This window comes from Schistocerca piceifrons, chromosome 8 (genome assembly GCF_021461385.2).
Source record: "Schistocerca piceifrons isolate TAMUIC-IGC-003096 chromosome 8, iqSchPice1.1, whole genome shotgun sequence".
Lineage (NCBI taxonomy): Eukaryota > Metazoa > Arthropoda > Insecta > Orthoptera > Acrididae > Schistocerca > Schistocerca piceifrons.
Window position 1 is genome coordinate 379,455,467 of NC_060145.1, and position 27,208 is coordinate 379,482,674.

The following is a 27,208-nucleotide window of genomic DNA, read 5'->3' on the forward strand; positions in this document are numbered from 1 at the left end:
CACTTATATGTAGCTTCATATGTCAGCTTCACGATGAAGTGCCTGTCATTTGGTTACCAGTCACAGTTATTGAGATATCTGCATTTAAATAAGACAATGCTCGAAATTTGAAAAAGATTGCAATGAAAAGGAGGGGTTGCTATGATTTTGTGTTTGGTACATATTACACCCTGTGCTGCTGAATAAGAAATTTAGCTAACATCTTGACTTTTTCTTTAGACTTGGATGGAGGTCTCTACCTGTCACCAATCTTAAAAGAACTGATTTTACATAGCGCACTAATTTGGAATTGCACACGGCAGTGAAAAAGCCAGAATGAAATATCTGTAACATTCCTGACATCTCATAGATATGAAACTTCCTGGCAGATTAAAACTGTGTGCCCGACCGAGACTCGAACTCGGGACTTTTGCCTTTCGCGGGCAAGTGCTCTACCAACTGAGCTACCGAAGCACGACTCACGCCCGGTACTCACAGCTTTACTTCTGCCAGTACCTCGTCTCCTACCTTCCAAACTTTACAGAAGCTCTTCTGCGAAACTTGCAGAACTAGCACTCCTGAAAGAAAGGATATTGCGGAGACATGGCTTAGCCACAGCCTGGGGGATGTTTCCAGAATGAGATCTCATTCTGGATCTCATAGATAGTTTGACGTATTCAAACAAGATTATGGCAAATGACAGCATGCAAGGAGGAGAGTATTTTGCCATATGGTTAATACACAAAGCTTCATTATCAACCATGCTGTTCAACAAACTAAAGACTTATTCGGTGAAACATGTAATTTTTAAAGCCAATCTATAGTTGTTGAAATGAGAATTGCCGTGAGTTCGTGAGTTTTGGAACAACATAAGTGAAGTCATTACACATTTATTTTTGTACCGAAGATGTGCTTTCTCCATAGGCTACTGACCTTACTTGTCCTCAGTTCCTCACTTAATAAACAACTGTGTCTGCACAACAAGTTAGTGAGGTGACATTGCGTAAAATCTGGTGTATTTTGGCAAAAGAAGCAAATTGTAACATGGCAACAAAACTGAATCATTCAAAAAGCCTCATACTGCACGGTGCCAATGGGACAGAACTCCATCCTGTTGGGAAATTAAGTCCTGGGAATCTCCCCTAACTTGAGGGAACAGCCATTACTCCAACATGTCCAGGTACGTGAATCCTGTTACAGTCCTTTCCACAAAGAAAAATGGTGATTAAACCTTTGTACAAGATACGACACAGAACACGTTGATGTTCGGTGAGTCTCTTTCATGTTGCAATGGTGAATGTGGATTTTCCAAACCCTATATGTGAACATTGTGTGTGTTGACATTTCGCTTCATCACTAACAATTACATGCTTTAGAAATGCGTCAACCTCCATCTTTGCTAGCACATTACCAGAAAATGTGAGACGCTTCTCTTTGTCATTGGGATTGAGAGCCTGCACAAGTTGTAATCAGTACGGTTTGTGCAGCAAACGCCGTCTCAGAACTTTCCATACAGTTGGTTGGGGTATTCCAAGTTCTTGACTGGCTCTATCGGTAGACTTACTGGGATTGTGCAAAAAACTTTCTTGAATCCGCCAGACACCATCCTCTGACACATGCAGTCGGTCTGTGCTTTTTCCTTTGCACACACTCCCAGTCTGTTTAAACTGCTTAAACCAATGGTTAATGCTTCTACGAGTCGGTGGATGAATACCAAATTATATATGAAATGCCTGCTGCACTGCAATTTGTGACTCACTTTTTGCAAACTCAAGAACATGCTCCACAGTCTCCATCTCACTCAAAACTGACAGGGAAATGGAATGATGGGCCTACTGACACGTGAACTCTACTGGCCGCTTCTGAAACCATCACTGCCTGCCCACCAAAAACTCTGAAACTTCCTCTTTTCATTGGCATAAAGCTTGTTCATTTTGGATTAATAATTTAATACACGTGAATTTTTGGAAATGGGTCCATCACTTAGAACAACTCTGTAGTTATCGATAGGCACACAAAAAAGAATGAAAACATGCTAGCCTTCAGTTGAATCCTTTAATGATGTAGAGCATATATACCCGAGTGCGCACATGTGCGTGCATGCGCGTACACACATACAGACAGACAGGCAGAGAGAGAGAGAGAGAGAGAGAGAGAGAGAGAGAGAGATGCCTTTTTAGTTACAGTGTGTCAGCTGACCACACAATACCAGGATTACAGTTTGAAAGGTAGAGTTTTGTAAGGGATTGTATTAGTTGAGGTGGGGAGAAGGAGAAAGAGGTGGAAGCAGAAGGAGGGATTGGGGAGGGGTAGCTGGCAGCTCAAGGGGAGGCAACCAGCGTGTAAGGTAGAAATGCGAGAGGAGGCACTGACGTGTGCGGGATAGTAACACAACACACAGGTACCATACCAGATGAGTTCATGCGGTGCACTATGATGATAACATGAAGGCATGGATTGGGAGGTGGTGACAGGACAGGAAAGGAAGACTTTTGGGTACAGCATATGGGTCAGTGTGTTAGCAGAGATTGACACCTTGAGGATTATGGGAGTTTTGAAAGGATAATTCCCATTTGCATAGTTAAGAAAAGATGGGGCTGGAGGAAAGATCCATGTGGCACTGTTTGTGAAGCGGCCACAGAACTTGAGCATGCTGTGCTTAGCAGTGTGTTCTGCCAGTGCATGGTCAACTGTGTGCTTGGCCACATTTTGTCAGTGGCCATCCATTCTTGATCATGCCCCCATGAAATCCTGTGCAGAAAGTAGTACATAGTATCTGATGTGACTGCTTCCACATATAGCCCTTCCTCTGATGAAACAGAATAAGCCTGTGATAGGAATGTAATTTATGTGCTGAAAGAGTGAATCAGGCAGGTCCTGCCCCTGGGTCTTCCACAATGATATGACCCCATGGCAAGAGGTTGGGAGTGAGAGTGGCATAGGAATAGACCAGGACACCATGGAAGTTGGGTAGGCAGGAGGGTGCCACTTTAGGAGTGGGGCAAAGGATTGTGAGTAGGACGTCCCCCATTTCTGGGCATCCTGAAAGATAATCCCTGTGAAAGGACATGACTCAACCGTTCCAGTTTGGGTTGATATTAGGCAATGAGGGTGCATTCCTTTGCAGTTGTTTCTTGGGGGTGTGAGGATATGGAACAAGAAATCTGTTTGCAGACTAAGTTTGAAGGGTAGTGCCTGCCTGTGGAGGCCTTAGTGACCTTCAGTCTAGTTTCCAAGGGAATTAGTCACTGCAGATACTCCATACATGCGTCACCAGGCTAAATGGGGGCAATTTTTTGGTGTGGAATGGGTGACTGCTGTTGAAATGCAGGTAGTGTTGGTAGTTAGCAGGCTTGATATGGATGAAGGTAAGGATGGATCCATCAGAGAGGTGAAGGTCAACATCCAGGAAGTAAGCAAGTTGGGTTGAGGAGGATGAGGTTAAGGTGATTGGGTAGAAGGCATTGAAGTTGAGTCGGTATGAAGCAGCCAACATGTGTTTATCACTGCTCTGAGGCGTAGCTGCCAGAGGATGCTGTAAGTGTTGCAAATAAACCGAAGAGGCCGAAGAGGCACTAGTCACGAGAGAACTTGTAATTAATCCATTGATGCTCTCCACTGTTCAGATGAAAAAGTCTTTGACTCAAAGCTCCCACAACTTCAGTTGCAAATTTCCAGCAGGAATCACCCATTCTTTGTTCGGGGACTTCAGTGTCAGGGGAACATTCACATCGCATCACCCTGTGCACTGTAGGCTTTTTTCTTCTTCCCGCACTCCCTTGCATCAATAGGTTTAACACTTCCCACTTCTGTAGGTTCACAATTTTTTTTTCCCTTTCCAAAGAAAAGCAAACATGTCATGACTCCCTAAATACAGAATCCTTACACTGGAGAGACGGTAAACCAAAGCATCGCAAACTTTACCGTACAACCTGCAGCATGACGAAGGGAGCACAAGAGGCATCCCATCAGTATCAACTGACAAGTGGCAGTGACACTACGAAAACATCAACAGAACATACAGTCACAATACCAGTAATATGAGACGTGGAACTTCCTGGCAGATTAAAACTGTGTGCCGGACCAAGACTCGAACTCGGGACCTTTGCCTTCACTTGCCTGCAAAAGGCAAAGGTCCTGAGTTTGAGTCTCGGTCTGGCACACAGTTTTAATCTGCCAGGAAGTTTCATATTGGCGCACACTTCGCTGCAGAGTGAAAATATCATTCGGGAATGTGAGACATGTTCTATCTTGACCCAGTAGAATTTCTGGGGGCTAGAATTACAAGAGCTGAAGGTAATGGAACCGGAGTTACCACAGCCGGAATTACGTCAAGGAACAGTACCACAGTGATGGATCACTGCAGCTGGGAGGTCCCAGATGCAAACAAAAATAAACACACAAACAAGAGAGCCACTAACGCCTTTGGCAATGGTGGGGCATTGTTGCTAACACCTACTACACCTATCATTAGTAGCAGCAGCAACAATGACAACAACACAAGGGACAACAGAAACAGCCCTGCAGCAGCCCCAAACAACAACACAGCAACAGCTATGCAGAGCACACCTACACAGACTGGATTTGCACCAGTCATCATACACAAATATTGAGACCTGAGTCTTCAAAACAAAGCATTCATGGAGAGATACAGACCAACAACATCTTACTCAAAACTATCAGTGGATCATGCTGCGCTACGTATATCTACCAAGGCTGGGTACACAAACCCAATAAGCTTTCTAGAGCAATGCAATGTTGAATAAACCATGTACAGAACTGCTGATGACAAACTCAACAGTACATAATGATGGGAATGGATTCACGAACTCATAATGAAACAGTACAAGGAGAACTTGTCACTCTTGGCTGAGAATGTGTAAGTGCAAGCCGCATGACACGGTTCTGAACACACAGAAACACATTCAACTAATAGGTGGAGCTATCTGACATGGCCAGATGCTGTGACCTGCTGAAGGTACAGCTCTTCCCTCACATGGTCATGACTGTAGAAATACACAACCCACCACAAGTCCCCCAATAATGCCACTGCTCTCAGAATTTTGGAAATCTGGCCACACACGGAGGTCTGGCACCTCGCTGCTGTAAATACACTGGCAGCCATTAGATCCCAGAAGTGCATACAGTGATAAACAGATGAACACAAATGAGCCAACTGTGGTGGGCCACACAGGGCCAGTAACGCAGGGTGCATTGTCTGCATAGAGGCCTGAGATGCAAAAACACTAAAGATAACAAAGCAATCATCATAACAGCTCCAAAGTGCCCCCCCCCCCCCCCCCCCCACACACACACACCACAATGATTGAGGAGCTGAGTCTCCTTTTCACTGGTATTGTTGCGAGAACTCTACCAGTGGCAAGTGAGGGGCAGAACACTTTCAGGGCCCTGCAGACTCACAGCCAATACAGCAACAGACATACAGCCTGTACAGACAACACAAGCCACTGCAACCACACCAATCATGAGACTAGAACCAGAGCACAACAACACAGCCCTGCCCCGGAATTTCGGACTACACAATACACAAAAATATTACATGTTACACATGGGCAACCACTACCTCAGAGAAGCAGAAGAAAGGAGTCAAACAATATCCTATCAAATGTGGGAACATTCCTACCCCACAACAACCACACCAACAAAATGCAGGCACACAGCTCAGAGAGTCAAACCCCAATGCACACTACACTCACCCTCACCACAACTATAACATGGGTGCCAACAAAATGAACCCAAAAAACCAACACCGAAGCCTGCCCATACATCACGCCAAAACAAACAAGCAGCCAATAACACATCCACTAACACAATGGCCAACAGGAACATGGTATTGGAGGAATAATCGAGAAATTATTTCTCAACCACACATTGACTCAGGTCCATGAAGGTCTTTGGTTTCATCATCACACTCAGCACACAGCTCATTGTGGCCACATCCGACCAGCACTGAGCTGTCATAACAAACTCCTTCAGCACACTACTCTCACTCTCTCATGGATAACAGCCCCTCACGCAAAAAACGTTAACACTGACACAGACCCTGTTCTGGAACGCAGATGGGATCACCAACATTCGAACAACGCTATTGAATTAGTCACATTCATAGAGAGGAAGGGTATCTGTATTGCTCATGAACAAAATGAAGCTTAAACTGCACAAACAACTTCATTAATCAGGCTCCTGCAGCTATCGTACTCGCCGACAGGACGGCAAGGAAGGAGGTAGAACAGCAAGCATTATGCACTAGGAAAAGAACTCCCTGAACTCAAAATTTTGGAGGCCATGCCCTTCAGGCCTATACTAATGATATCGCTATACAATCCACCTAGCCACATCATAACATGGGATATCAGCACAATATATAACACTGCATCATGGGTATCACTGCAGGAGATCATAATGCAAAACACCCTGACTGGAATTCTTGGAGGTGAAACTCCAATGGCAAAAAACTATTTGAACATACACTAGGCTGAAACTACATTACACTAGTGCCTGTTGATCCAATGTACGTACCCTATCACAGTGGACAGAGGCCAGATGTGGTAGACATGGCACTCATCAGGGGCATTGCAGTTACACTCAACATTGAGGTAGTAAATGATATACCCTCAAACCACATGCCTGTAATACTGCACATGGAAGAAACACTGCACAGCATAGAACAATGCCGGATACAAAACTGCAAGCACATGAATGGGGCTCTGTTCAAAGAAACACTTGATAGTCGTATTCCAGACACACAAACTTGCGTGCACAGCTCAAACTGATGCAGATGTCAAAGCACTCATAGCTGCTGTCCAGGATGCAATGATCGACACCATTCCAGTCTTTACACCACACCACACCACCACTCAACGGCCCTGTCCCATTAAATCCTGGGCCTTATCTCAATGAGAAACTGTCTCACGAGATACGGGCAGTGCATACTGGCAGCGCACCAGGCACTCGTCATACAAACTGCTCGTTCACAGGCTCCACTGTATTATATAGGAGAAAATACAAACATTTAAAGTCACCGAGTGCCATCAAAAACTCCCTGGGCTGGACAGCACTCAACCAGAAATGTGGAAATTTACTTGTCACTTCACCAAGGAGAAACACTACATGGCCAAACAGCCCTGCATAATCCACAGAGGAGAAGGCAGAGCTTATGACCGTAACACTTGCAGCATCATTCACACCAAATCTGGTTCCATCGAACCCTGTATTCACACCTGAAACTGATCAGGAGGTTACACACCTTGTAGCCCGCCCTTGCATGATGAAATTAGGTGTGCTGGTACACTCAAAATCACATGGGCTATTAAGCACACCATTGCTAGGAAAGCTCCTAGTCCCAATGGCATTCAAAACTGAAACCTCCAAAGTTCAAGGATAAAGCCACAGAATACCTAACACACATCACCAATGGCATCCCATGACACCAACACATCCTTGTCTTTTGGAGAGCAGTCACAGTCCTGATGTTCAGGAAGCCAGGGAAAGATCACTCCCTCCTACAAAACTGCACTCACTCAGCATGACTGTTGAAAAGGTAATCCTACAACAACCCACTAGGCACTGACACTAATGACACCCTGAGGCCAGAGCAATAACTCCTCCTTTCCGTAGCTTATCATATAACAAATGGCTACAACACCAAGAAAGCAAAGGGGGCTGTATGCCTACACATCAAAAAGACTTTTGATCATCTCTGGCATAACAGCCTCATTTGAAAACTCATCGAAATTAGTTTCCTCGATGGACTTGTATACCTCATACATTTATACCCAACCAAAAGATGGCCTCAGTCTGGGCAAACAATCAACATTACATGATATACGAGCTGGAGTATCCCAAGGCAGCATCCTGGGAGCTGCCTTGTTTAATCTCTACATTAATGATATCTGAACTAAAGAAAACAAAATGGTTGCCATCTACACGGATGAAACGCCATCCTAGTGCAGGAGTGGAAAACATCAAACATCAATTCATGATTTCAGACAACACTCAGAACTGCTGAGTCTTTGTTGGAACAGCAGTGTTTTAAGTTAAACGTCAACAAATGCGAGGCAGTCTGTTCACTCTTAGACCAAAATAACTACACAAACAGCAACACTGCAGACAAATAACAACACAACACACACATCCAGTACATTTTCGCAAGAAAGTCAGGTACACATAACATATAGCGCACAAATAGGAAGAGAAATCCATTACTGTACGGCTACACAATTGATGACAAACAGCTGGACACAGCATCTGCCATAAAACATCTAGTTTTAACTATATAGAGCAACCTTAAGTGGAATGACCACATAAAACAGATAGTGGGAAAAGCACACACCAAACTCATACTAATCGGAAGAATCTTAAGGAAATGTAACTCATCCACAAAAGAAGTGGCTTATAAGGTGCTTGTTCACCCAATTCTTGAGTATTGTTCATCTATCTGGGGTTCCTATGAGGTAGTAATGATAGAGGAGATAAATAAGACCCAACGAAGAGTGGTGCATTTCATCACGGAATCCTTTAGCTGGTGAGAGAGCATTACGGAGATGCTAAACTAAGATGTATACATGGACACGGAAAAAAAATTCCTGTATTTTTCCCGGTTAAAAATACACTTTCTCCCACACGAAAATACACTTTTTCCATGTTAAGTGACAGTATACTTTTCCTCAAAACTGCAAAACTTATCAATCCTTTGAATCGTTATGGTTTTATACACTGGCATAGAATTTCCAGGCATTTTAGAAAACTAAACTCCGGAAAAAAAACATGTTTTGGAAAGATTTTTAATGTGCACCAACATGTACACTTCATGTTTTCGTATTATGAAAGTATAAATTCAAATTCCACCAAATAGTGCATGTTACTTTCCAAAGCATTGAAATCGATATTGCGATGCGCTTTTGTAAGCTAGTCTAGCCAGCCGATGATTGCGAGCATTCAGAGCATAGGATACATGATGTAGTCAGCCAACAGCAACATCACTGCTAAGTAGAGCGAACACACAAATAGGAAAAGTTAATGGTTTAAATTAATATACATAGTGCTGCTACAAGAAAAGAAAAACTTCCACATATAACATTGGTCTCTAAGATAACTAAGCTGCAAGAGAAGGTAAGCTTTCACATACAATATTGATCTTTTTTGAGCACGTTACGCTTTAACATACATCACACAAATGTGCCAGTAAAAGTTTTAATAATGACATAAATAGCTGATCATCTTGACTCGAAATTCTTCTAAATGGTCGTCCTCAAAGAGTTGATTTTTAAATGAGAGTCAGACGCTCTGTGATTTAAGAAATTCATCATACATTCTCGCACATAGTTCATCTTGCATAAAAGGAAATTTACTCTGAAAGTAACGCTTCTCAAACCACGATTCGCAATATTTTCCTGTGATTTGTTATGAACAGGTTCGTTTGATCAGTTGCCAGAGAGTGCCAGATAATGCGTGCCACCGCGCTCGCTCAGCTACGATGGTGCAGGAAGCCCGTATGTTCATATGTGTAAAACATTAAAAGATCTTTTTTATGCCTTAGAAGAAACAAGACATCAGAGTATACTCTAAGAGCATCAAAATTTCACTCCAAAAACATCAAAATTTCGTGAACCATACTAAAATCCATAATTTGGCTTATTTGTATGTCCAAATTCAGATGTAAATTTTCTCGGAGTGCCAGTACCGTATTATCTTACGTTTGGTTCTTTATTATGGCATAATGCCATACGTGCTAGAAGATGAAAATGTGCACTTGAAATGTAACGAACAGTTGAAACTAGCCAATACTGTGAACTTCAATAATTCATTTCAAATAAATTGACTGCCTCAGTGGGAAAGATTAATAAAAGCCAAATTTCTTTAGCAAACCGACAAAAATAACTTCATTGTTCTTCAAGGTGATTAATGCTTGACTGTTAGAAAGATGGAAATAAAATAAAATCTGAAATCAAGAACATATTTGAGCCTTCCATAATTATGTGAATGTATTTTAATTCACTTCATAGCTCCTGGCCACAGAAATTCATTTTGTTTTTGTTTGATGTGAGAGCAATAAACAAAGAGGAAACACCAAAACCACTAAACATGAACAAGGGTCATGTGGAAACTACCCATCTCCCCACTACAACTGAGACTGCTCTGTGTATGTCCCGGACCTACGATATTTCCAAACCCTGGGAAATACTAGATAGTGGGCCACACTACAGGCAGCTGGTTGGAAGTGTCGGTCGACGAGAGTGGAGATTCTTTCAGGTGGGAGCACAGCAAACAGCTACAATGGAGCATCCAGGATTATTTGGTTTGCAGATTTTGGGAAGCCTGTAGAATGGAGGTGTGTGACAGGTCGTTGAGGTAAGGAGGAAGATGAAGTCAAGAGGGAGATTCTGGGAAAGTCCTAAGAATTTGAAAAGGGACTGGAGATAATGTTGGAGTTCTGGGATGAGATTACTATTGATGAACTTGTAGGTGGAGCAGCCACACAGTTCACAGATGACTTCTATTAGGTAGTCACTGCACATCTTCACAACACTGATGGAGTGTTTGTCTGCAGGGAGAATGATTAAATCTTGGCCTGTCTTGAGGCTGCGAGTGGTTTTCTTTCTTCTTTTGAGAGGTTTGTGATCTTGGGAAAGGACCTGGGGAAGAATGGTGCAGACAAACAGGAGGTAAGAAATGCCTAGGCGGTAAGCAGGAAGCAGTTAAATGGGAGGGGGTGAGGAGTGTGGCTGGATGGGAGTAAGAACTGGAACAGGCAAGGTTCAGTGTTGAACTAGGGTGGCCTGGGTGGAGAGATTGGTAGCAAGGAAGTTTTTCCACTGTAGGAATTGGGAGGAAGACAACAGATCTCTGATGAGTCCAGCATGGTTGAACTTTGATGCAGGGATAAGGTGAGGCCTCTGGATAGGACAGTAGGATTGAGGTTTTTGTTGGACAGAATGACAACAGTGTTCTTGGGTTTCTTTAGGTTTTGAGTTCAGTTGAATGTTACAAAGGAGTATTGGAGGATGTGGAAAAAATTAGCAAGGCAGGGCCTAGGTACAATGAGCAGTTGATGAGGGGATGCAATGGGGATAGGATAAGTACTGATCAGCAGAGATGATCCAAGTTGGGAGCAGGATGTCAACAAGTTCGGTCATTCGTGGAGTTGGTGTCTGGAGAGCTATGCCAGGAGTTGAAGAGGCACGGGTTACAATTTAGGATCTGACATAAGTAATTGGGACTGCACAGTAACAGTACCTTCAGGAGGGAGTAGAGGTGGTTCTGAGATGTCTGTGCCATGCAGATTTTCTTCTATAGTGCCGTGTTTACATGGAATAGGAACTGGCGGAATTTTAAAATATGAAGGTCATTGTGAAAGGAAGGATGGGATCCAGAGCAAGGAATTTTTATGGTAAGGCTATTGGGAGTCCAGCCTTGAGGAGCATTTAAGGAACAGACTGTGTGACTGAGCTTTACATATGTATCGGATACCTTTCTGTGCTGACACAGATGAGGCACATGTGTCCATCTGGGATTTGTGTGTGTGTGTGTGTGTGTGTGTGTGTGTGTGTGTGTGTGTGTGTGAGAGAGAGAGAGAGAGAGAGAGAGCGCGCGCGCGCTGGAGCACACGCACAGGGTAAAGAAATTTTAGAACTTAATTTAATGCGTTTTCACCGTTTTTTTATTTAAGTAATGGAACAATCCATAGTGAAATTCTTACGTTAATTCAAATATAAAGAAAGCACCTTCCAATACTGTTTTCAATACGTATTTCAATGCAACACTGTTTTTTATACAAGAAGCAAAAAACTGAAAGTGACTGCAAAAATTCCCATAGCAAGAGGCAGCTGGAAACACACGTCAATGCAATGACTGCATATCTAAGAAGCAAGAACTTTTCTGAGTTCAACCAACAACTGTTGCTGAAAGCGACAAACAAATGAAATAAGGGCTCATTCTTAGATACCATATTTGAATACTGGTCATCAATACTCAAGAACAAGGCAGAATCCACAACTTTTCTGTTCTCAGATTGCCCGATATTATTCTGCAATCATAAATCACAGATTGTGTTAAACTATTCTACATGGTCTGCATTCATCAAGGCATTTGTTTTTCTTGTTTTAAAATAAGTGTGTATTATATGTGACTGAAGTTCTGTAAGTACAGACTGTAGCTTCGATCAGTAACAGTTAGAGTAAATTACCTGAAACTCTCCAACTCTTCAATATCAAGCTCCAAGAGGCGCCGCCTGTACATAAGAGGTCTTTCTTCCTCTTCCTCTCCATCTTCATCCTCATCCTCACTGTCACTCTCTGTTGATGAAGTGTCGGAACTTTCTGAAGACGAACTGGATGAGGAGGAACTTGATGACTTTTCACTTTCACTCTGCATAGTGGGTGGTTTCTCAGAGTGCCTCTGGAAGAGATCTTCGCTGACATCTCCCTGTCACAACAAGTCCAGTTTATTATTGTTAGTATATGCTCTGAAGTCTAAAAATACAATAACAACAATCATTTACTTCATCCGAAATTTAAAACTAGCAATGATTTTTTTTATTTTTAGGAATGAAAAAATAAGGTACACATCTGACTGAATTTAACTTCAAAATATCAGCTTTAAGATTATTGTGAAAAGCAGATTATTTCTTTGTCAAAAGTGTAAAAACTGTTTTAGTCGGTCACAAATTAATGTCAAATTTTCCCGTTAGATTCTCAATAGTAAGTGCTTATTCCTCTTCGTCAAATTTCCAACATATTTTTTTCTACCACACAATGCTTCACATTTTTGTTGACCCACTCAATTTTAACATTCTTCTGCAATCACATAGTAAATGCTTTGAATTCTCTTGTCATGCTTTCCTACAGTCAGTATTTCATACAGTCACATATCAGAGAGTAAAAATTTCTTCGATACACCAAGGAGAATGTTTCACGTGATTCAACGATTTTTGATACAGAAAATCTGTGAAATATATCTTTAGAAATATAAATTAAAGCTAGCCATCCAGTGCAGATTTCCTTTTCCATGGTTGTTAATGTGTCCTTTGGCTTTGCAAAGCTACTAACTACCCAAGATTAACTATCATAACAACAATTGTTGTTGTTATTTTAAAAACTTTCTTATTAATTGCTAAACAGAGGGTTACTATGTTTCACTGGTCTTGAACAATGTACCTACTTTCTGCATGCCTCAGATATTTTATAGAACTTTTCAGTGATCTCTGATTTGTGGAACTGATTGGAGCCTTTGACTGAAAAACCTTTTTTCCTTTGTTTGTGACAGGATTAGCTCTACAAGATAATCATCAGATGCCCCTGTCTATCTAAGATAGTAAACAAAGCACCTCTACTTTGTTTAAGTCAATTTCCTGTAAAACTGACAGTTTTAGTATACCGTTATAACTCTTTTATTTAATCCATATCAGTATTCATATAAAAGCTACCGAATATTTCAGTATCTTCTTTGCACCGTAACTCAATTTCCAGTTCAACACGATGTGCACAACTTTCCAAAACAATGCTTCATTGCTTAAGTCATCACACTTTTTTTAACTATTTTTCATTTTTATGTCAGTTATTTTGATCTCATCTTCTTGAACTACTTACTGACCTTTTTTTTAAGCAGCACATATTGCTTGTAGTTTTTATATTTTCTCCTCATGAAAAAAAGTTATTTTTTGTTGTTTATTCTTGGCTCAGTGAGACCTTCCACGAAACACTGAGATTATTTTCTGCTCCATACTCTACGCATGCAATAATTTCCTTTTTTACCTCTTCCATAATGAAAGTTTTTCAGATGTTAAATGTTCACGCACTTTTATGTAATTCATAATGTTGTCAATTTATTCACCAAATCCTTCAAATTTTTCATAATATACTTACAAAATGGGAATGTGACTATGTGATAGGTACTGACATTAGTTTAGTATCAAATGTTAGAATAATAATTGCATCACTTTATTATTCATAGTGGCAAAGTCCGTGATAACTTTTCTGTTTACCATTAGAACACCTGCTCTTCCCTTGTTGTTTATATCTTAATTACCTCAAAATGTTTTGGTATGCAGACTTTTGATATTAAACAGATGAAACGTATATAATGTAGATCATTAGTGTACAAAAGATTCAGTAATTTAAAAGATCAAACTCACAGTACAACCAATATTAATGTGCAAAAAATATATTAATCATTTTTATTCTTTTTATTTTAAAAACATATCATATTAGAATAAGCATAATTGTTTTTGGTCATACATTGGTCATCTTCAGATTATACAGTTATGGAATCTGTGCATAATACGTCACTCACTTTTCTTCATGAACAGAATGTTATTTTCTCCAATTATTGTGTGTGTGTGTGTGTTGGGGGGGGGGGGGGTAGGTCTAGGCGTGCGTGTGCATGTTTCTGTCTGTCCATTGGGTCTAATGGGAGCTGTGTTTACTGAAAGGAAGTACTAATCAGTCCACCTGTCTCTCTGTATATTTAACAATACCTGAACAATAAAATGAAAAGATACCTGCTACTTACCGTAAAGATCACACATTCAGTTGCAGACAGGCACAACAAAAAGACACTTACGGATTAGCTTTTGGCCAAAGCCTTTGCATTCCTGTCTGAACTGCCACAGATGGCGGTCATGTGCGGATGAGGTGTGCTTGCTTGTGAATGTATGTTTCCTTTTATAATGAAGGCTCTGGCGAAAAGGTAATGTGTAACTGTCTTTTCGTTGTGCCTGTCGGCAATTTAATGTGCTATCTTTACAGTAAATACCATTCTATCTTTTCCTTTTACTGCTGATATTCCAACCTGCAGTTCCCAGTGTTTAACAATAATTTTAACTGTATTAGGATGGTTGTATCTTTCAGTGAACTGAGAAAATATTGAAATGTTGCTCAATAAAGTGTGCTAGAACCACTTTACTCCCATAAATTCATGTGGTAAACAAAACATTCACAGAGTGGTAAGTAGCAATCTGTGTTCAACATTTTCTTTATGTAAACTACACGTGAATCCAAATTACTACACTGATTTGTATAGAATCCAACAAAAAAATATTTAAAATAAAGCAAGATTATCATGCTTTTTATGAACTCTCATCAGGAGAGGGGAAAGGAAAGAAACATCCGGGCAGTAACTTGATGTGATCTAAGAAATACGAAAAAAGGCCACACGGAAAAGAGAAATGAAATATGGATGCCACAAAGGGAATCTGAAACCCATTGCTGCTGAATACAAGAGCAGTGCCACGTTCCTTTGTCAAAAAGAAGAGTAAGTCATCCAGAATGCATGCACAAAGCAATAAAAGAAAATTAAAAAGATAATTCAAAAAAATTAAACAGTTTATTCAATTTTTTTCCCTTAAAGCATAACAACGAGTGTTTAGAGTTTAAATGACTTCAGCAAATTTTCAATGTGCATAGGTAAGAAGTATTTTTTTTACAAGACTTTATTGATGTGTAAAGCATAGTTTGTTTATTTCCTTGCAAAAGTCTTCAAAAGTGATAGGGAAAGGAGTAGAAAGAATTTACCTGTGTTTCTGTATCTGAAGGCTGAACAATTTCATCTTGGTCACTCTCAACCAATTCCTGCCTCCTCTCTTCTTCTTCCATTGGTGATGGTGACGGAGGCTTAACTTTCCGCTGAAAATCATATGTTAAATGTAGTATATCATCAAAAAAGAATGGAACTCAGTGAAATGATGTATTCTAAACCCTACTATTACTCTCCATGCTGTCAATATACGTATTTTTAGCACTCCAGAAGCAAGGCCAACAAAGTTTTCCTAGTCATTCAGTATTAAAGTTATCAACACCCACACAGAGAAGCCTTTTGGGTCATTCGATGTCAGTTCAACCAATTTGAGAAAATGTTCCAGCTGATAGTCTCAGATTTGGCTGAAATTTAGCACACTAATGCTACCAAGTGTGGAACACTCATGTACAAAATTTTAAGTTCCCCTGCCAATTAGTTCCAGAATTATGGCTTGTGAAAGGTGGAGTGACCCGGAAATTGCAACCCGCATCTGGCAATCTATCTTCAGACCCAACTTCAGGTCTTTGGAACTATTCCACACAGTCCAGTGGAATTTTTACAACCCAGTAACATCAACTTAGAGAACACACCCTATGAATCAAAACACCAACAACATATTTCTGAGGGAAAATAAAAAATTCCAAAAGGTGATTTAAAAAATATAATACATTAAAAGGTACATATTGTAGGTGCCCTATATGCCAAATATAATTCACTCAAAAATGGTATAAATTTTTTTTGTGGTAAGCTTAATGTGGCCTAAAAACACACAAAACTCCTCTTGCCCTTATCAGTCACATAAACAGAGTTACATGCACACGAAAACACAAAAATTTGAAAAATTACCTGAAAAACATGGATTTTCTAAGTGTGGTGGCACAAAAGGGACAAGTGATATCCAAGCCAAATTTCAAACACTGAATAAGTAGAGCACAATATAATATGTGGCAAAACTTCAACTTGTCATTGCAAGGCATTTGTGTACAATAAAAGTTGACAGAGATGTAATTGGTTACGTTTCTTTTAACACGATTTAGCAAGTAATATTGATGATGCAAACAGCTTGTTTCAGATAAAGCTGCAGCAATTGTTTGTTGGGAACCATTAGGCAACAGAAAGTTAAACAATGGTAGTTTTCAGGGACAGAAAGAGTCATTGTTAGGCAGGAACAAAAAATGAAACAAGCAACAATTACAGGTTCCTCACGTTTTTAAGATTCTAGTTCAGATTGGTCAGTACTGTTGCGGAAAGTCAGTATGGAGGCATAAGAGTGTACTAGTGGTGCTTTTGTTCAAACAAGTTGCAGTACTGGTAGAGCACAAGCATCTGAATGTCATAAAACAACATATGGAACAAAATGTGGATTCGCTTTGTACTGTATGATCTGGATGAATCGGACCAAGATTTACTGCTATGGAGATCTGGGATACACCCTGTGGACACAAGAAGTACAGTTACAGGAAACTTTAGTGTTTGTTATCATATGAAAGTGTTTCTGGATAAGTATTCTTTCCTACAAAGAAGTTGTTTTGATCCATTTCGGATTCATATGAAGACAGTGAAGTGTAGTGTAGTAACACGATTCACGTTTCCGTCGCACTTCACCTAGTGTAGATCGGGAACTGTCTGCTAGACCTGCCCGATGTGAACTGACTGGGCCCGGCCCGTGCTGCCGGAGTTGTTGTTGTTGTTGTTGTTGTTGTTGTTGTTATGCCGGCAGAGGTTGTGTCCGAATTCTCGCGTGCCCTCTGGTGGACGGGACTCTACTTGCAGCAACTACCGTCCGTGACGCGCCGTGCCAATGTGCGCCTCCCGCGATCTTTCTGGTGGCTACAGCACTCCTCCTCCTTCGGGGGGTGCAGCCACTGTGATCCACTGCGTCGGAAGGTGGAGCGTCGGGCCAGAGCGATGACCTCCACATCCATTGGATGGCCGGAGTCGAGGGGATCTGCCAACCCTCGAGCCGGAACCTTCGAATAGGGCTGGAAGTGACTCGCACGAAGAGGCCCCCGTCATCGGGGGGCCGGCTCTTGCTGTGGCGTCTCGAACGATGGTGATGCCGGTGCTGGAGCTACTGGAGGCTGCCAAGGCTGAGAACCATCGCAGTGCGGCAGAGTCACAGCGGGGAGAGGAGGTAACATCCCCTGTGAAACCAACACAGGTGCCGGCAATGGGGAAGCCGTTGTCCGAGAGGTCGGAGGGTGGGTGCCCGAATGTGGACGTAGCTGATTTTGGTGATGACGTACCACCCAGTCCCCCGCCTGCAAGGTATAGAGCCGGCGGCCATGTCGGCGCAGGACCACTGCCAGTATCCAACGTGGATTGCGACCAAACCCACGGGCCCAGACTGACATACCCAGTGGAAAGCCAGGCACTCCGTTTTGTGAAGACTGGCGAGGACTAGGCTGGGGGAGGTGCAGCAGAGTCCGAGGTTGACGCCCATGGAGGAGCTCTGCGGGGCTGCGTTCTCCCATTGGTGTGGTCCGGTATGCCGTCAAGAAAAACGTCAATGCTTCCTCCGCAGGAAATTCGTGCACATACTTTTTCATCTGCGTCTTAAATGTGCGCACATACGCTCGGCTTCCCCATTCGATTGTGGATGGAAGGGGGGAGAGCAAACGTGTCGAATACCGAAGCGCCTACAAAAATCCTGGAAGGTCTGCGGTCCATTGTCCGAGACCAGGGTATTTGGCAGACCTTCCACAGAAAAGATTTTTGCTAGTGCCTGGATTGCAACTTCTGAAGTGGTTGAGGAGCAGCGAACCACATATGGGAATCGGGAATAAGCATCAATGACAATGAGCCAAAAGCCATTGAGAAACGGGCCCGCAAAATCGATGTGAACACGTTCCCATGCTTGGGTTGCCGGCGGCCATGAAGAGAACGCTGCCCTGGGAGATGCTTGTTGGCTCGCACACTGGGAACAGGCGGCCACCAAGTGCTCAATTTCTCTGTTAATACCGGGCCAGTACACATGTCTGCGAGCCAAGGTTTTAGTACGGGAAACACCCCAGTGCCCCGCATGTAATAACGTGAGGACCTCCCTTCGTAAACCTGCAGGAACAACCACGCGAGGAGCTGTATCGTCGGTAGCCAGAAGGAGAACCCCTTCCAAGACCGAGAGGCGGTCTCATAGAAGAAAATAATTACGAAGAGGGTCCGAGGCCCGGCTCGTAGGGCGGGAAGACCAACCCTGCTGAATGAGGCGAACTACTTGCCGGAGAACCGGGTCAGCCGCCGTTTCCCTGGCGACTCGAGAACTAGTGATCGGGAAGCCATCAACCGCTTGGCAGGACGCCACATCCAAATGAAAACACATAACCTCCTCTCGATCGAACGTAGGATCCGGGCCCACCGGAAGACGGGAAAGAGCGTCGGCGTTGGCATGCTGTCCCGTACAGCGAAAATGAATGTCATAATGGTACTTAGAGAGGAACAAGGCCCAGCGCTGTAGTCTGTGGGCCGCCCTATCCGGAATCTGAGAGGCGGGGCCAAATAACGATATTAACGGCTTATGGTCAGTGATTAACTGAAACTTCGTGCCATACAAGAAAGGATGAAACTTGGTAACAGCGTAAACAATGGCCAAAGCCTCCTTTTCCACCTGGGAGTAATGGGCCTGCGCGGGACTAAGCATTGTAGACGCAAACGCCAGTGGTTGCTCGGAACCATCTGCGTTGCGATGGGCCAGGACCGCCCCCACCCCATACTGCGAAGCGTCTGTAGCCAGGACCAACGGCTTATGGGGATCAAAAGTAGCCAAACAAGGGGCTGACGTGAGGAGGCCCTTCAATGAGGTGAACGCTCGCTCGCATGCAGGCGACCAATCAAAAGGAACACCCTTGTGCAGAAGGCAGTACAGGGGGTGGGCTATAGTGGAAGCCCTGGGAAGGAACCGGTGGTAATAGGCTATCTTGCCTAAAAAAGCTTGTAACTCTTTCATCGAAGGTTGACGATACCATGGACCAATAGTGGCTGGATGCCGTGCCAAGATATGGTGTAGCCCACATACTCAATGGACGGTTGGAAGAAGATTGACTTATGCAGGTTGCAACACAAGCCCACAGACCTGAATTCGAGAAAGAGGGTGCGAAGGTTGAGCAAGTGTTCCTTCGTGCTTCAGCCTGTGACAATTATGTCATCCAGGTAATTAATTCAATGAGGGATTGTTGACGTGACATGCTCAAGATAACGCTGGAATATCGCCGGGGCACTGGATATTCCAAAGGCCAATCGCTGGTATTGGTAAAGGCCAAACGGAGTGTTGACGACCGCCAGCCGTTTGGAGTCCTCATCAAGTGGTATCTGATGATAAGCCTCCGACAGATCGATTTTCGAAAAATATTGGCCTCCGGCCACAGTGGAGAACAATTCATCAGCACGAGGCAAAGGATAGGTGTCCACCACCAATTGTGAATTAATGGTGGCCTTGAAATCGCCACAAAGACGTAATTTTCCCGAGGGCTTCCTTACAATAACGAGGGGCGAAGCCCACTCACTGGAAGAAATGGGAAGAACGACCCCTAGGGCTGTCAGCCGGTCGAGCTCTTCCTTTACTTGAGGTCGGAGAGCCAAGGGGATCTGCCTCGCGCGTAGAAAACGCGGGCGAGCCGACGCCTTCAACGTTAAGTGAGCTTCAAAATCTGAAACACGCCCCAGGCCCTCCTCAAAAATATCTGTAAAGTCTGAGATCAAAGATTCCAATGATTGATAGGGAACGTCTTCGGAGACCAACTGTATGGTGTCAGCGATAGAAAAACCGAAAGCTTGAAAGGCATCCAGGCCAAAAAGGTTAGCGGAGCTCGCATCACTGACAACAATAAAAGTAATAGGCCGAGTGACTGATTTGTAAGTCACGTCGGTAGTGAATTGACCCAACAGGGGAATGAACTGTTTACCATAACCGCGTAGATGCCGGTAAACTGGCGCCAACGGGGGTGATCCAAGGTCGGAATAAGTTTGTGCATTCGACAACGAAACTGCCGCGCCCGTATCTACTTGCAGTTGTAACCGGCGCGACCGAACCGACACCTCGATAAAGAGTTTGCGTGCCGATGCGTCGGGAGCCTGGCCCGATGAAACTTCCTGAATGTCAAAGTCCATATCCGCTGTACCTGCTTCCTTCGATTCTTTTGAGGCTGAGCGGCAAACTTTACCAATGTGACCTTTTTTATTACATTTGCGACAAACGGCCCAACGCTGGGGGCACTCTGACCGATCATGATGTATACAGCACGATGCACAGGACAGCAACAGGGGCCGGCAGCCGGAATTTTGTTTACGCGCCGTGCGGGAGTGGCCGTAACGGCCGGACTGTACCGCTCGCACGTCGTCGACCCCGGACACAGTGGACGCAGCCGCACCGCCCTGAACCTCCGCGACGTCGCACCACGCTTCCAGCTGTTGACCTGCTGCGTGAGAGACTTCATACGATTGAGCAATGGACAGGACTTCCTCGAGGGAAGGGTCTTCTAACTGCAGGGACCGTTGCCGGACCTCCCTATCAGGGGCCGAACGAACAATGACGTCGCGTACCATAACGTGGGCATACGACTCTCGCAACTGCTGCGTGACAAAATGACACTTGCGACTAAGACCGTGCAGGGTAGCTGCCCACGCCCGGTAAGACTGATGGGGCTGTTTCTTGCATTGATAGAACTCGACCCTAGCCGCCACAACATGTGTGCGGCGGCGATAATATGAAGACAGCAAGGAACACAATGCATCAAAAGACAAGGATGAGGGTTCCTGCAACGGCGCTAGCTGCCGCAAAACGTGATACAGGGGGAGATATCCAAGACAAGAAGAGAGCACGACATACCTCCGCATCGGCAACATGAAACGCCTGGAAATGCTGCCGAAGGCGATGATCATATGCGTCCCAATCCTCCGCCATCTCGTCATACGGGGGAAAGGGAGGAGGGAACTGCGCTGGAGCAGACGGCGTGGAGAGCAACGCCGGAAGCACTTGTTTCATGGTGGCCATGAGCTCCGTCTGCTGCGCAACCAAAACCCGCACCAAATCCTCCATGCCGTGGAGAAGCTGCGAAACCGGAACAACGACGCAACACGCGAAAGAACGACCCTACTCGTCGCCAATTGTGTAGTAACACGATTCACGTTTCCGTCACACTTCACCTAGTGTAGATCGGGGACTGTCTGCTAGACCTGCCCGATGTGAACTGACTGGGCCCGGCCCGTGCTGCCGGAGTTGTTGTTGTTGTTGTTGTTGTTATGCCGGAAGAGGTCGCATCCGAATTCTCGCGTGCCCTCTGGTGGACGGGACTCTACTTGCAGCAACTGCCGTCCGTGACGCGCCGTGCCAATGTGTGCCTCCCGCAATCTTTCTGGTGGCTACAGCATGCAGCTTCAGAGAAATTGATAAAATCACTATTGAAAGTGAATCAGTGCATGGGACTTAACATGAAACGAGGACAAAAGTTATGTTCCAGGTTTGTTACACTGCTAAAAAATGAAGAATATTCTGATAATTTACATGACAGTGACGAAGAGTATCAGCCACCTACAACCACAGCGGATGAGCAATTAAATACTTCAGTGACTGCTCTTGGTTTGTCTCCCATGAAGTCACACAAAGTTGGGAAAAGAGACAGGCCCAGCTATGGTAGAAGAAAACTACAAGAAGCTCAAATGGAATTAAAACACAAAATAGTCGACTCACTAATGGTGGAAGAGGAAGAGATATCTGCTCCAAAGCAACAGAAATCATGCCAGAAATGCTCTGATTTGGACAAAACTGTGCATGATTTGAAAGAAAAATGTGCCGTATCCACATGCCAGAAAAAAGGTAGCTATTCTTATCCTTGCACCTTCCAGCTGGTCCATTGACTACACTGCAAAGGAATTCAATGTTTCTACATATATGGTAAAGCAAGCTAGGAAAATAAAAGCAACCCAGGGAGTGCTTCCACAACTTCAGCAGGCTCACGGTAAGCAATCAAGTTCAGAAATAAAGGTGCTAGTGTCGGAGTTTTATGAAAATAATGACTACAGCCGAATAATGCCTCGAAAAAAAGACTATGTAACGGTGAAAATGGGAAATGTACATGTACAGACACAAAAAAGACTGTTGCTATGCAGCATATCACAACTATATGTAGAATTCAAGGAAAAGTATCCCAATACCAAAGTAGGTTTATCATAATTTTTCAATTTTCGGCCAAAATGGGTTGTGCCTGCAAGTGCAAGGGGCACACACAATGTTTGTGTATGTGAGACCCATCAAAATGCTAAGCTGATGTTTGCTGCTATAAAGGATTCTGGTCTGCATTACAATGGTGCAATGAAGCTGTTAGTGTGTGACATCAGTTCCTACCAGTGCATGATACACAGGTGCAAAAAGTGTCCTGGTAAGGCAAATCTTGCAGAACACATGAATAACAAATTGTATGGTGAACTCCTTATGGATGACAATGAACTTGTTTCTTATAACAATGGACACACATGCATCACACAAGTCTTGAAACAAAGCAAAGTGCAGTGGAAGATTTTGTTGAAATGTGTTGTCCAAATAACGGACAAACTGACCACACACAGCTTCACAGCAATAGCACAATCCGCTTATCTCCAGATTTGTAAGGATAGTTTGAAACAAGATGAAATTATAGTAATACTAGACTTTTCTGAAAATTATGCATTTATAGTTCAAGATGGCATCCAAGGATATCATTGGGACAACAGTCAAGGAACTCTCCACCCATTTGCGATTTACTATAAAGGTGAATCAGGTGATGTGTCTGTCATGAACCTGTGCATTTTTAGTGACTGTTTAATTCTTGATGCCATTGCAGTTCATGCCCACATTTGCGCTGTCATGGCATATGTGCAAAACAAGCTGCCTCACATACAATTTGCGAAATACTTCAGTGATGGGGCAGCTAGTCAGTACAAAACCTGTTAAAATCTCAAAAATTTATGCATGCATTACCAAGATTTTCAGATTCAGGCAGAATGGAATTTTTTCGCAACAAGTCATGGTAAAAATGTATGTGATGGTACTGGTGCTACCATTAAACGCATGGCATCATGACCTAGTCTGCAGCACCCTACAGAAGGTCACATTCTAACACCTCTTCAATTATTTACTTGGGTACAGAAAAATATCTCTGGCATACAATCATTCTATGTTTCGAAAGATGTGAAATCAGTCGAAGAGTTGCTAAAAAGCAGACTAGAACATGATAAAACTGTTGCAGGCACAAGGAGCCATCATCACTTCTCCCCAGTGGACTCTGACAATGTGCAGATGAGCAGACTGTCCGGTTATAACTATAGGTTCATGCACAACATGTGTCTTCACAGTGTGTCTGACTCAGGATTCAGAAGCAAAAGCAGTGACATACAACCAGGTTGCTATGTTATTGCTGTTTATGATGACAAATGGTACTTAGGATGTGTTGCAGAGTGCTATGAAGCAGAAGCTGATGTATTTGTGAACTTCATGGCACCAGCAGGACCAGCAACATCATTTCATTGGCCACGTTTGGCAGAAAGGTGTTGGATTCTTTCTGAACATATTCTTATGACAGTTCCAGTCCCTACCACAGTGTCAGGAAGACAGTACAATTTGCCACTCAATATACAGAGTACAGTAGCTAAAGTGTGGGAGAACTTCCGTTTGAAGCACAATCAACTGGCTTTTAGCAGTTAAGGTGCAGTAAACATTAATGATAGTTTGTGTCAATCTGTCTATATGTTGTTGCTTAGTGATTAAACAGTTGTGGGAGAGGATAGGTCGAGACAGAACAGTTTACGATATGTTTTTACAAAATTGTGTTGTGGAACAATGGCCACATCACCAAATGCATCTGTCAACTTCCATTGTACACAAACGTCTTGCAATAACATGCTGAAATTTTGAGATATATATCATTATGGTCTACTCATGCAGTGTGTGAAATTTGGCTTGGATACCACTTGTCTCTTTTGTGCTACCACACTTAGAAAATCCCTGTTTTTCAGGTAATTTTTCAAATTTTTGTATTTTCGTGTGCATGTAACTTAGTTTTTTGTGACTGATATGGGCATCATGAGTTCTGTGTGTGTTTAGGCCACATTAAGCTTACCACAAAAAAATGTATACCCTTTTTGAGTGAATTATATTTGGCATAGAGGGCACCTACAATATGTACTTTTTAACGTATTACATTTTTTTAGTCACATTTAGGAATTTTTTATTTTCCCTCAGATATATGTTGTTGGTGTTTTGATTCATGGAGTGTGTTCTCTAAATGGATGTTACTGGGTTGTAAAAATTTCACTGGACTGTGTGGAATAGTTCCAAAGTTATTAAGACCTGAAGTTGGGTCTGAAGATAGATTGCCAGATGCGGGTTGCAATATCCGGGTCATGCTACCTTCTTTCACAAGTCATAATTATGGAACTAATTGGCACGGGAAGCTAATACTTTGCCACGAGTGTTCCACACATGGTAGAATTAGTGTACTGAATTTCAATCAAATCTGAGACTATGAGCTGGAGCCCCTGGTTGAACTGACATGGGATGACACTTTTCTCTTTTGTGATTCCATTGTGCGAAGATTTTCTCACTGTAATCTGTCAGGCAATCTAACGCTCATTCTGAAGCGTCAACGTAAATACGTAAAGTTTATTATTGTTCTGCACAGAAGACAAAAGGCACTTATTAACCAAATTCAAATAAGGCATGAAGAATTACGCGTTGTGTATTGTGTTGAGAAAATGGAGATTCGCTGAGGAACATGAGTCAATACCTTCCAGCTCCCCCCCCCCCCCCCCCTACAAAAAAAAAATCATACACACATTGTGCAATATGCACAAACCAAAGCATGCAAAACAAATCTGAGAACCTGTGGTTTACTGCAAGTCATACCCATGAGATACAGAGCTGAGCTTTACAGAGTATTTAGAAAATGTGATACCTTGTATAGTAAACAGAATGATCCCAAGTTCAAATGTGCTCCTCAATTGGGCACAATGAATAATAAAAAAAGACATTCATTAAGTTACCATTTCTTTAATGACAAATGGAAAAAATACTTGCATTTATATGCATTGAACAAGGGTGCATCTTGCAGTACACACATAAAGAACTGAGGAGTGGCTGGAGATAGTTAACAACATAGCAAAGGGTTTAAATATAATTTTGTTGTACTTACCCGGAAAGATGGCAGTTTTGGTATGGAAGCTCGAAAACCCAAACCACTGAAGCCCCCTAATCCCACATCAAGGCCCAAACTTTCACGGCCAGTATCCAGGAATGAGTTGAGTTTCTCAGAGACAGTCTCTCCTGCATTATCCCTTGTATCCAGCTGGTTTGTCTGGACCTGCAAATGGATAAACAGAAGTTTTAAAAATGCTTGTTATGGTTGCCTCCAGAGTGGTTATGCACAAAGAACTCTGGCCAAAAATCAGTGTTTTTACATTTTAAGTAAATTCTCCACATCAACTCACAGTTATATTTTCCAATAAATTTAATTTAAATCACAACTCTTGGACCCAACTAACCTTAGATTTCCTTTCATGTTCATCCCACCAGCTTTCAAACGATTTGAATGCAGTGTTCTCGACCATTTTCTTGTCAAAATCACGCTTTAAAATCTGTTTTAGTTCAGCAATAACCCTCTCTAGAACTGCACTGTAAGTAGACGCAAAACGTTATCTCCAAACATAATTACAAACAAGTTTGAAAACAAAATAAGGAAACAAATATGCAACACACTTGTACTGAAACATTTCAAAAAACAACAACAACAGGTCATTTACACATGAATCAAAAGTGGGAGTTCCTCACTGAAAATTAATCTGAAAGTTTTGATTCTCTGAATTGCAATTTATTTATTTATTTATTTACTGTTTAAAATCTGAACTGTTGGAAATACATGAAAAAACAGTGGTCTTTGAAATAAAAGCGACATGAATTGCAGTTAGAATCGCCTTTTTGAAATGAAAGTGATATGAATACCACTTCAAACAGAGAATGTAATTATATAATAATCATTTCAATGTGTTACTCCTCTTGTATTTTGACCACAGAAGAAGTAGGTGGCATGACTCGCTAAAAAAAACTTGAGAATTGATACACATGTGCGCAATTATTGTGTGATACATACATACAAGAATCTATTTTTTAAAAAAAATAAAAATTAAAAGAAAACTATAATTTCAGACTACAGAACAGAAACTTTCTTCAGTCTTTCACAGAAGCTATCTCCAAATTTGTTCCATTACTTGCTCTTTCCAGTAAGTTATGTTAATTGTACACATATTATTTGTTCACCTATTGATTTGATTTTATGTTGTGTTTACATAAGCACTTGTTTGAACTACATTTGAACTCTTATAGCATCTCAGTATAACTGAGCATAATTCTTCATGAGACAATTATGCAAATGTGCTTAGCACAACGAAGGCAAATGGAAACTTCAGGAAGGAATGAAGTGTAACAAGAATTCTGTGGAAACTGGATCATCAGTCTTAAACTTAAGCAACATATTCAGTTTAATCCTTACCAGAGATTAAGCCTTGCTGTACATGAATTTCACGGAAACCATACAAATATGCAGCTATTTGTGCAAAGAACTGAAGAGAAATATAGAATAACTATGACTGAATAGCCTTTGTAAATTTATCAATGTCCCTCACATCATTACAATGTATTTGTGGTCTATAAAACACAATTATCAAATAATTTAGT

The 27,208-nt window shown here is 42.4% G+C and overlaps 1 protein-coding gene across 1 annotated transcript in view; it reads right to left on the reverse strand.

Moving 5' to 3' along the window:
* LOC124711430 (histone-lysine N-methyltransferase SETD1B) overlaps window positions 1-27,208 on the reverse strand; it is a 173,689-nt gene that overhangs the window by 36,728 nt on the left and 109,753 nt on the right. Inside the window, exons 7-10 of the mRNA XM_047241499.1 lie at window positions 26,020-26,149; window positions 25,671-25,838; window positions 15,510-15,620; window positions 12,185-12,423 (exon numbers count right to left, since the gene is read on the reverse strand). Coding sequence (XP_047097455.1) covers window positions 12,185-12,423; window positions 15,510-15,620; window positions 25,671-25,838; window positions 26,020-26,149 — 648 coding nt within the window. The remainder of the gene's footprint in view (window positions 1-12,184; window positions 12,424-15,509; window positions 15,621-25,670; window positions 25,839-26,019; window positions 26,150-27,208) is intronic.